Source organism: Strongylocentrotus purpuratus, unplaced genomic scaffold (genome assembly GCF_000002235.5).
Source record: "Strongylocentrotus purpuratus isolate Spur 01 unplaced genomic scaffold, Spur_5.0 spur5_scaffold_18, whole genome shotgun sequence".
Taxonomy (NCBI): Eukaryota; Metazoa; Echinodermata; class Echinoidea; order Camarodonta; family Strongylocentrotidae; genus Strongylocentrotus; species Strongylocentrotus purpuratus.
In genome coordinates this window covers 18,355,221-18,367,740 of record NW_022145603.1, presented here as the reverse complement: position 1 = coordinate 18,367,740, position 12,520 = coordinate 18,355,221, and the positions used below count along the sequence as shown (strand labels likewise).

At 36.2% G+C, this 12,520-nt stretch overlaps 1 protein-coding gene across 1 annotated transcript; it reads left to right on the top strand.

Moving 5' to 3' along the window:
- The first annotated feature begins 1,200 nt into the window (after positions 1 to 1,200).
- On the top strand, positions 1,201 to 11,733 carry LOC592419 (muscarinic acetylcholine receptor gar-2-like). The gene is made up of 2 exons (XM_791944.4): positions 1,201 to 1,312; positions 9,967 to 11,733. The coding sequence occupies exon 2, from the start codon at positions 10,047 to 10,049 to the stop codon at positions 11,232 to 11,234; it is 1,188 nt and encodes a 395-aa protein (XP_797037.3). The 5' UTR covers positions 1,201 to 1,312; positions 9,967 to 10,046; the 3' UTR covers positions 11,235 to 11,733.
- The last annotated feature ends 787 nt before the right edge of the window (positions 11,734 to 12,520 follow it).

Genomic DNA, 12,520 nt, shown 5'->3' with positions numbered 1-12,520 from the left:
CACATGTGCGTTGGAGGGGAAAATCAAACTGAAACAGTGTGACCCTCGTTTCTCCCCTACCTATAACCGATTGGGTGTGTGCAGGTTGGCCTATACGCAAGTGGTGACTCTCCTCTGCATATGACCTCCATTTAACGTCCCATTCGAAGGACGAAGTTTTTTTTTTTTACTGTAACATAGCATAGTTCTATGAAACATGGGAGGGGCTTGTAACATGCGCTTTGAACACTCCACAGAGTGGGCGCTTTATACATTTATCATTATTATTTTAATTAAGACCCGAAACAAGCTTCAGTCATCCGCCTAGTTTGGATTCGATCTTTGTTTCGACATTTTAATAACTGAGCCAACCGCCTCCTTGAAAATAATACCCCGCTCTTTTATACTGTTTCAAGAAAATATAACTAGTGTAATTTTAATGACATCACAATAATAGCTTAAATGATGATGAAAATAATGATGTAGATAATGATGATAATGATGATGATGATGATGATGGTCATAATAATTATGACTGTAATGATAATAACGTGAATTTTCCCCCTACATATTGCATTTTATTATACATTTCGATGCGCTTTACAAAATATCAGATAAATGAATTACAAAAAATATGATAGTTGCATATTTGTAATGTCTTCTATTACATTAGAGTACTGCTGCGGTAAGAGTATTATATTGTTATTGACTTTAAATAGGTCATAAGCAATCTAATTGCTTTTAATTAAGAAAAAGCCTCGACCTTTTCTACCTATTTCATAAAGAAATCATTAAAAAAACATGTGTTCTTACTAGCTTGATTCGTCTTAATCGGCGTTATCATGGAAAGCGGAGATCAACCGGAGGGCAAAAAAGAAAAAAATATATTATAAAGCATCATTAGACAGAGTGCAGTTTTAGATCACAATGCCGCGGGACATTCAAGTTTGCAGAGCTTTAAAATCATCCCCGAATCCGGAAACCAGGCACTTTCTTTACTTATCCTCTCATATTATGATTATTGTGAAAGTATGCCTGTGCGATCACCTTGCTGAGGGGCGGCGGCGGAGGGGGAGGGGAGGGGGAGGGGGAGGGGGTATTTCGAGTATTTCCAACGCCAAAGACGTGGTATATAATGCTGTTCATGCGCAGAAGGCTTGCAGTGTCGTTTTGCTGATCCGATAGCGAGGTACCGATGAACAGTGCTGTACCTACGTCCATGAGGCAGTCCATCCGTCTGCGTGTATTCACCCAACTGTAGATTCGACGCATCTTCACTTCATAACATAAGTAGTTTACAGATTCGGGAAGCCTTTACATCAAACTTACTCAGGTAAATATTACTTTCACATTATACCTGAACAATAATGATACTGAAAACGTTCTGGTCAGTTTATATATTAAATCGGTGTTATTATCATCATTATCAGTACATCTATTCATTGTAATGTATACTTCGTGTTTTCGAATGTTTTTTTCCTCCATATTGTAGTGTAAGTTGAGAATCTTTTTCAATAATCATAATCTACGACATTGCTACCAAACCCTTTAGTTCCTCGACGCTAAATTAGCCTCTGCCAGTCCGTGTAACCGTCCCAATATGTGTTTTATGTCTAGTAACATTACTCTTGTAAAGTATTGTTACATAATATGGTATCAGTAAAGTCTATTCCTTCTTCAATATCCTATGGGTCTACGAAGGTCTAGAAAGTTACTCATTTAAGTGCAAAACTTTTATGGCCCGGTAGTGAAATTAAATTTTAACTGTTTGTAATTATGCTACTCAAAGTAATTCACATTTGCCACATTGCAGTTATAAATATGTAGAAGATATACAAACATTTTCAAGATTTGTTTCACTATTTCAATGCGAGATTAATCTATACCCGTGTTAAAAGCGTTGTCATGGAGCTAATCAGGAGAAGAAATAGGTCATTTTCCCAAGCCATTGTATCGCACAAATCAATCCGTTCGTCCATTGGTGTCTATTGTTTTGAGCAAAATAAGTGTTAAAAGTGTCCAAACATTCCGTTAAAGGGATAAGCAAAACGCCCTTAAAGTGTATGGTTATTGCTATTCTTGTTTATGATATTTATAGTGTTCTTTTGGACTTAGATTTGCTATGAAGGTAGTTTTAGACCCCAAAATGTATGAGATTTTGCCAAGACGATCATACCAATTCAGCTCCACTAGCTCCTAAAATACGGTGAACGTTAATTAATTAATTAATATATAATAACGATTCACGGGCCGGCTGGTTGTGCGTATTATAACCAACACGAAAAAGCAAACAAATAGCCAACATCGTAATAGGCTGGAATAAAACGTATAAGGCGCTATCTCGTGTTTACAACGGCTGGTTCAAATTATCGAATATTTGTGGGGCACCAGAAAAAAAAAAAAAAAAGAGAGATATATTTATCGATATTTCAGCCGTCTCTGAACCGATTTTGATTAAACAAAGATGATTTTGTCATTTGAATTGAATGTTCTTTCAAATGTGACATCCATTATCTCACAAACAAAATTATTTTGCGTAGCGCCCCCTGCAACAAAACTCAACTATCCCTTTAAGTTTAAATCAATAACATGTCCGTTAAAAACATGCCTACCAGTGTTTTACGTACCAAATCACTTTATTTATTTTAATAAAACATCTATCGCAATTCCATGGCAAAAACTGATTTTTCTCTTTCTCTCTCTCTCTCTCATCCGCCCATATCGCGCTGAAGATTATAAAAAAATGCAAAGTTCGACTGCATTCTCATATGGCACAACTATTTGCCGCGATAAATACTCTTTCATAGACCCCCCTTAACCCCACCTATAGTACGGGGTTAAGCAAAATTTTGCCAGTGTGAAAACAGTAATATTGTACTTATCCATGGAAGAAAGCGGTAATGTCGAAAATCAACATACTCTTCAATCCATTAAAATGCAAAAGGGCTGCTGAATAAATAAGTTTTGAGGGTGGAAAGACCTTTCTAATGTAAAGATCACAACGTATATTTTCCTCGCGTAATAACAAATCCAAACACAACAGCATATGGTCATAACTTACAGTCTGACATTTGTTTAGTGCATTGTTTGTTAAGAAGGGTTAGACTATTTTCAGTGAATCTTACGGTATTTTTTTTGGTCAATGTATTTTTCAGCTTTTGTTTGCAAAGCAGTGTTCATAATATAAATTTTGTTGTTAATACATTGAATTGAAGTGTTACTTTCTACAAATTAGATTCATAATTTATAACACATTCTCTGTAACGCCGGAAAAAAAATCACGATACAATCATCAGTCATGTCCAAATCAATATTAGAAGAGATATGCAGCAAGGTGAACGATATATCATTTCTTCCATCAGGATTGGCAGATTTCAATGTTGACACGTTTTGAATTACAGCGCACACTTTGGTAGAGCCTTGGACACGGTACGAAGACCGGTAATTGATACGAATTAGCTCATTGAATAATCACGCTTACAATAGTTTTTTTTTTAAACGGTAAAACAACATTAACGTTAAACGATCTCAAAGACCTAAGAGAAAAAAATATATATATATATATTAATGTCAGTAGCCCCCTGCATGAACTATTGAAACGCATGAACACATAATTCATTCTACGACGATACTCAGCAGGATCCATAAGTCAGGATGTAGTGCTGAGGAATAAACTATCTATACATATAAGCGAAAGGAAACTAGAGAATAATAGTTACGTAATTTGAATCAAAGTTAGCCATTGCTATTCTTCCATTTAGGAACCTTTTTTGGGGGCAAAAGTTAAAATAATGGCTCAGGGTCACTGGCTTAGAACGGCGATGCCTTAAAGAGAAGGTTGAGTTCTGGGAAGAGGTATACACATAATTTGTGAGCGTTATCATTGTTATATTATGCAAGGGTGGAAGAACATCAGATTAAACATGTTCCCTGAAAAGCATGGCTCTTCAAATGCCTTCATATACTAAATATGACATGAAACATCGTAAAAATCCGGGGTAGGTTCTTTTCGCCATGTGCTCGTGTAGTCCCATATAATTCTGTGTACAGTGCTTGTAACTTTGCCAAAATTTGGCCAAATTTCTTATCATTTTGATGATTCCAGAACCTTGCAATGCACACGAATACTTATATACTAGATGATCAACCTTTTCTGATAGATTCCACACCGTTTCTTTCACAATGCAATCTAATGACCAGAACTCAACTTTATCTTTAACCACTAGACCACGGAGAAAGACTGGTGGCTTCGGCGACAACAGATTCAATATACAGTGCATATAATTTTCTTTTCAAGAGGGCAAACAAAAAGTTATTCATGAAGCCCCTCCATCGCTTTGGCAACGATTATGCTAAAATACAGTGGAGCTTCTTCATTTATAAAACATCTGTGAATATTATGGGGGCATTTGTACACGTGCTATATAGCTAGGGGCTTATTATACATGTGCCCTCCTTTTATACCCAATATGGGTAAAACTTTACCTAACCCTCTTTAAGGTGTAGTTACCCATCGAGTCGAGGTGTCGAGGTCGAGTGGAAACGTCACCTGACTGTGAACAACATGGTTCGGGCCGGGGTTCGAGTCCCGCCGTGGCACTAATATCCTTGGGCAAGAAATTAATTTACATTTACCTCGCTCGACCCAGGTGAGGTAAATAGGTACTGATTGGAAGGAATTAATTCCCTGAAATGCTAGAACGCCCAATTGGCAGCCATGCTGAAGCCGGGGGGGGGGGTAACTAGTATTACTGTAAGTATTATTATTATTATCATAGTTGTCGTTATTATCATTATCGTTAATATGATTATTATTTGTCCTTAAGTGTACCCAAAAAATAAAGAAGCTGTACAAATAGGATTTCCCCCATATTTAATATAAGTTATGTATATTAAAAACAGATGGACGTAGGAAGTACACCCGATACTGTAAAATCAACAGCGCCGTTTGTGGACGATATCAAATTATGCAGGGTGAGAATTTCGAACGGTATTCGGAAAATGTTCATTAAAGTATACATCATTTAGAATGTGTGGCTCAGTCCATTTAGATGATATAATAATTCTTGTCCAACCTGATATATATAAATAATTATGTAGATATATATATATAATACATAAATATATATATATATATATATATATATATATATATATATATATATATACTATTTTTACGATGACAGTACTTTTCATATTATATCGGACCATAAAGCATATAAGTAGGGGTATGTATGTTATGTATACAAAACAGATGGACGCAACAAGTAAACCCGATACTGTAAAGTCAACAGCGCCAGAGGCAATTTGCAATTTGCGGTATAAAAATATCTTAATATTATTATTATTATTATTGTTGTAGACCATATCAAATTTCATGCAGGGTGAGAGCTTTGAACGATATTTTGAACATGTTCTATTTCATTAATATATATATATATATATATATATATATATATATATATATCTCATTCCGAATGTTTAGCTTTGTCCGTTAAGAAAATATACTGTATCCTATTCAACCTCGTATATTTTTTTGGGCTGTGACGGTATTTTTTATATCCTATCTGATTCCGAATGTTTAGCTCTGTCCGTTAAGAAAATATACTGTATCCTATTCAACCTCATATATTTTGGGGGGCTGTGACGGTATTTTTTATATCCTATCTGATTCCGAATGTTTAGCTCTGTCCCTTTAAACGATTATAAAGTATCCTATTCAACCTCAAACAATTATATCTGTTTGTTATGACGGTACTTTTAATATCATATAGGATCATAATGCATTACGTCATATTCCACCTTCGATATAAGGTGGCTGACAATTTGACTGCAGGTATATGTGATTTTCATTTATATTATATGATAAATCATATCTACTATTTTGCTGTGACCGTATTTTCGTCTTTATTCGATATCATGTCGAACCGCCTGCGAAGGAGATATAATCTGGCAGACACGTTGGACTGCAGATATGTGATTTTCCTTAGAGAATCTAGGGCTTGTTTAGATGTGACGCATTGAATCCAGGTACTCCTATACCCCGGTATGAATGTACTTATTAAGTTATAAGTTGCACCCACCTTATTTTCCCTTTTGAGCGAAAAACGCTTTTGATTAGATTTTCCTCCTCTTTTCCCTCAAGAAGCTGAAGACTTTATGCGCTGCTTTCTTTTTATCTAATATTTTTCCTCCATATAAAACCTTTTATATCATTTTCATGACTTTTAATCGTGAACATTTTCATCGGGTCTTTGCTGTAAGTTTCTTAATGTAATTTTAATAATGCCTCGTACTTTATCATTCATACATGTATTTTATAAAATCGATAAATTCGATATTGCACAAGATTATTTTTCTCTTTTCCCCTTATGAAAATGACTTAGAGAGAAGCTTTGATATACGTCAGAGAGAAATTAAATATGAAGATTCCTGAACGCAATTAAATGTAGGAGATGTTCTTGATCCATATAAAACCTTTAATATCATTTTAAAATCGTAAATATTTTTTCATCGGGCCATCGCTGTAAGTTTATTAATGTAATTTATATAATGCTTTATATACTGTATCCTATTCAACCTCATATATTTTGGGGGGCTGTGACGGTATTTTTTATATCCTATCTGATTCCGAATGTTTAGCTCTGTCCCTTTAAACGATTATAAAGTATCCTATTCAACCTCAAACAATTATATCTGTTTGTTATGACGGTACTTTTAATATCATATAGGATCATAATGCATTACGTCATATTCCACCTTCGATATAAGGTGGCTGACAATTTGACTGCAGGTATATGTGATTTTCATTTATATTATATGATAAATCATATCTACTATTTTGCTGTGACCGTATTTTCGTCTTTATTCGATATCATGTCGAACCGCCTGCGAAGGAGATATAATCTGGCAGACACGTTGGACTGCAGATATGTGATTTTCCTTAGAGAATCTAGGGCTTGTTTAGATGTGACGCATTGAATCCAGGTACTCCTATACCCCGGTATGAATGTACTTATTAAGTTATAAGTTGCACCCACCTTATTTTCCCTTTTGAGCGAAAAACGCTTTTGATTAGATTTTCCTCCTCTTTTCCCTCAAGAAGCTGAAGACTTTATGCGCTGCTTTCTTTTTATCTAATATTTTTCCTCCATATAAAACCTTTTATATCATTTTCATGACTTTTAATCGTGAACATTTTCATCGGGTCTTTGCTGTAAGTTTCTTAATGTAATTTTAATAATGCCTCGTACTTTATCATTCATACATGTATTTTATAAAATCGATAAATTCGATATTGCACAAGATTATTTTTCTCTTTTCCCCTTATGAAAATGACTTAGAGAGAAGCTTTGATATACGTCAGAGAGAAATTAAATATGAAGATTCCTGAACGCAATTAAATGTAGGAGATGTTCTTGATCCATATAAAACCTTTAATATCATTTTAAAATCGTAAATATTTTTTCATCGGGCCATCGCTGTAAGTTTATTAATGTAATTTATATAATGCTTCAGACTTAATCATTCATACATGTACTTTATTAAATCTTAAACCTCCAATTGTAAGGATTCGATATTGCAAAAGTTTATTTATCTCTTTTCCCTTTTTGAAAATGACTGACAGAGAAGTTGATTCGTGAACAAAATTAAATGTAGGAGATGTTCCCTCGATTTCCCGAGTTCCGTCCATAACTTTTTATTTGCTTTTCGTCATCATATTGCACGTTCCTTGATCATGTCATACCACAGTTCTAGCAACCTTAACCCATTTAACTCTTTCCCTACCGATGCCGTGCATTTATTTTTACTTCGAAATCATGCTAATGTGTTCTACGTGCCGTCGATATTATACTATAGAACCCATTAAGTTTTCATCTTCAATGTTGAGATGCCTCTTTGAAATAATCTAAACAAGAAAGAAAGAATACCATTTCACCGATTTAGATTAATGGCATTAAACCAATATATCGGCTGCTACATTTTAAAGGAACATATATGACATACGTGATTGATTCAGAACCTTGCAGATGGTGAACCACAATGACACTGCTCTTTTTGTATTATTCTCACCAAATGCACACCCCCAAATTTCAAATATTACATTCAATTTTTCAGGTATAATTTCCTTTTAAGTTTCGCGCTACAGATTTCCGATTTTTGAAAACACTGGCTTTCGATGGGTATAGATAGAAGATAGCTATGGATAGAAAACTTTGATACATATAAACTTTAGATGTAAACATGGAAAGGGTTGGGAGGGTGGGGGTCTAGTCGTAATAGTGCATCATATAATCGGGTAGGGAGGGGATTTGAAATATTTTCAGAGTACAGGAGCGTACAATATATTTGTGATATTTGTTGTTATATTTATATATGTACATAGATACGTTCATTCCATATATATACCTGTGTTGTTATGTGTGTCTCTAGGAAGAAGATGGCCATTTGAATAATGCCTCTGAATAGAGCGATCCGTCCGTATTTCGTTTTTGATAACTGTATATATGTACACTGTAATGATACAGACACAATATACATAAACAGTTACCGCACGAGAGAAATATTTAAGATTCATTGGTGTGATTACGGTCATGCAGGGTTCAGATACTTCGAAATACACTCCATGCTTTTAATTCAAACAAACGACTCTGACTCGTGAAAATGTGATACTTTATGGCTCTTTGTTACCCGCTACCAAGTTTTCGATCTAGAAAATACCGAGTGTGGATCTTAGGGTATGTAGTTGCCTTACATTCAAATATTTGCACCGGAGACCATGATACTCATATTTCTTTACATTGCTGGGAACATTCTGGCCGAGGCGACTCTTGATATCGCTCAAATGCAATGATAGGTTTCCGTTTTCCGCTTTTTTCAGTTGAGTTTTTATTTCACGTTCACATTCATTACATAAACCACGCCCCCTTGAGTAACCAACAAAAAAAAGAGGATTCGGGAGGAAAATGGCATCTATTTCCCCCTTTTGAGTAAGAAAAATTGGGAAATAATAGGGAAGAATAGAGAAAATAAGGGGAAAATCGGGAAGAATTTTTTTTCTTCGGGTAAACAATTATTTTGTTTTTAATTGGGTAAAACAAATATTTAACAAATTAAAAAAAATCGGGGAAAAAAATTAATAATCGGAAAACCGATTTTAATCGGGTTTTTCCGGCCTGAAATCATAAATTATAACAAGAAGAATGAAAGGAATTGTCCTTTCAATAGGTGTAAAAAAATACTTAAATAATGTCAGGCCATGAAAGTAACGATACAGTCGATACGGACATGGCCCGGAGATATAAATACAAATGTATGGTATTTAAACCGAAATTAGACAAATATATTTGAAGTGAAATATGGGGAAATCTAGTAAAAAAGCTAAACTTGTTGATTCCCTTGTTTAAATAAGAGCAGTCAATCGAGAATGTAGATTATGTTCAATAGGTGATATTATTGAGCATTATTAGTTTGGCTTGTGTGCGTATGAGCCAACATTAAAGCGATGAGTCACTATTTTTAAACCTTGTATGATGCGTTAACTTTCAGATTGCAAACGCCTTCAAAGTGCATGGTTATTGCTTTTATTCCTATCTATGACATTTTCAAATTATCGAATATTTGTGGTGGTACACAAGTATTAGAAATCACTATATTTATGGATATTTCAGCCGTCTCTGAACCGATTTTGATCAAACAAAGATGATTTTGTCATTTAAATTGTATGTTCTTTCAAATGTCAGTTTTTTTATCTCACAAAAAACTTATTTTGTGTAGCGCCCTCTGCAACAGAACTCAACTATCCCTATTGAGGACCATTTCGGAAAACCCGTCTTTATCGGTGGATAGATGTAACGGCACTTTTAACTGAATCCCTAGCATTCCTAATGTCCATTAATATAAATACTCTCTTATCAACTTCATATGGTAAATTTGAGTATATCTACAAATTGTGACTGCAACTGGTATCTGTTTTCATTCCTACAGGCGGAGCTGACATACCTGTCATAATGGATAACGCTTGAGCCTGGCCTACAGACGTGGCAGAAATCGTTGATGGCCTCAATATGACCGATACAACACCCACAGACACCAACAGACCAGTGTTCAGCCTGGCCTTCTTTCTGCTCGTGCTACTGGCTGTGTCGACAGTCATGGCCAATTCCCTAATACTGGCTGCTTTTTACTTGGAGAAGAAACTGCGGACGTACACCAACTACTTCATCCTCAACATGACCATCGCGGACTTTGTCGTTGGATCCATCTGCATGCCGATCCGGTCAATGATCCATCTCTATGACGGTTGGCCCTTTGGCAAGGTGGCCAGTATCTTTTTCATGGGGTTTCAGAACTCTATCCTGGGCGTGTCTGTTTGTGGCGTTGTCGTGGTCTGTATTGATAGGTACCTGGCGACGTTTTATCCCATTCAGCACTATCAGAGAAGGAGTATCCGCAAGGCTACATTGGTCAGTATTTTCACGTGGGTCTCATCCTTTGGGCTGTGGATGATGATGTCCACCGCCTGGGACTTCATCGACCCAAACAACCTTGTCACATCGTCTGGTTTCTCCAGACCGAACTATTCCTTGACCTACACGTCTAGCCTGTTCATGTTTGCTCTCCGATTTGGCTTGCCATTCGTCATTATGACTGGTTTATACGTCCGAATATACTTCCGGGTCAAGAACATCGGCAACCTCTCAAGATATATGAGGAAGAAGAAAAACTTGGAAAAAGAGCTGTCCGTTACCGATTCCGTTTTCACAGGTGAAGAATCGAGTACCGTAACTACAACTGGTCTGGAGGAATTTGAAGCGGATTCTGCAGCCAAGAAAGATACAGTTGCGATATCAAGCATATCCCAGAAAATCGGGAAGTCTGGATCATCCGAAAATCCGAAAGTCACCCTTTCGCACGCAGTAGGCTCATCTGATGCGGAAAACATGGCGCCGTCCAAGAACAAGGTCATCAAGAAACCTCAACGGGAATCCAGAGCCGAAGGACAAAAGGCAATGCGAACCCTGACCTTCATCGTGTTTGTCTTCATCGTGACCTGGTTGCCAACCGCCGTGACCGTCACCATGTATGCCTTCTTCCCCGATTTCTACCAGTTCATCAAGAACAAAGTCAGGTTGTCCGAGATCACACGCTGGGTAGCTTTCAGCAACAGTCTGGTGAATCCTTTGGCCTATGCCATGGCTCAACCACTCTTTCGACAGACTATTGTTAAAATAATCGGTCGCAGCAAGTTTTGAAAAGTTTGTCCTCTTCTCTAATTTCTCTCTGACCAGGTTGGTTGTCTTATTTGAGGGTTTTAATGTTCAATAATGACTCAACGGATATATTAATCATTTATTTTAACGTAGACCAACTATTAAATATCGTACTCCTAACCAGTTTAATACGTCATAATGTAGAACTTTTAATCACCGCTCACACACTTGCTCTATTTGTCTAAAAATTGCCAAGCATATACTACACCTCTATGACTCAGATCGAGTAGTTTTCTATTTTAGTCCTACCTTAAACACCCCCTCGGAATTCTCCCATGCAGTTGTAGAGGCTTATTTGCCCCCACACATGGCCATGGTTGGTGAATGTTCGTGAACTATTTGGTGGGGAACAACTGCCCCACCCCTCTTTACAGCATTCCCCACCCCTCTCTCTCCCTCTCTTTCTTGCATGCATGTTTTTTTCTCTCGCTATGTTGCCACCTACCGCTAGAACGTGCATACATTTTATCTTACACAACACGCACAAACCCACGCGCACACACCCGCTCACGATGATTAAATTACACAAATTTAAAATTTCTCTCACTCATATCATACTTTGATGGGTTTAAAATTATACTGGCGTAGGGTTTTATATTGTAATATATTAGGTTGTTTTGCTTTGTAATATCCAGGTAGAACTACAGTGTGAGTCAACAAAAAGTTTACACCTAGAAAATTGCTTTTTATTTTTAAAATCATCTATGAACAGTACATTATTATTCATCTTATGAAAGAGTGTTTTATCCCGAATCATTTGGTACCATTTTTGTGTTGTATGTGTTCACGCTTGGATGGACAGGAGGCATTGTTTGCGAGAGTGCAAAAATCGACTTGCGCCAAAGTTGCTTATGTGATGTTTGAATGAAACAATTGGGATTTGGGTATTAATTCGGTTTTTTTTGCAAATCCAAATAACACCCCTAACAAAATCAATCATGCCACACATATCAAAAATCGAATATCAAATATCAACGAACATTTTGTGCGCGTGTGTGGGTGTTTGTGACTTTGCCCTTTGCAAAAAGCATATATACAATGCATTTCATTTGATACTTTCAATTCATTCTGTCACTCCGCTAATCCCAACATAATACTCTCGCAAACATAATACTCTCGCAAACAATGTCTCCTGTTCTTCCAAGCGTGATCACATACCACACAAAAATGGTACCAAATGATTTGGGGTAAAACACTCTTTCATAAGATATATAATAATGTACTGTTCATAGATGATTTTAAAAATAATAAGCAATAAGCTCACACTG

Excerpts from the sequence above, each read along its gene's own strand:
- LOC592419 (XM_791944.4), top strand. The coding sequence starts at position 10,047 with ATGACCGATACAACACCCACAGACACCAACAGACCAGTGTTCAGCCTG.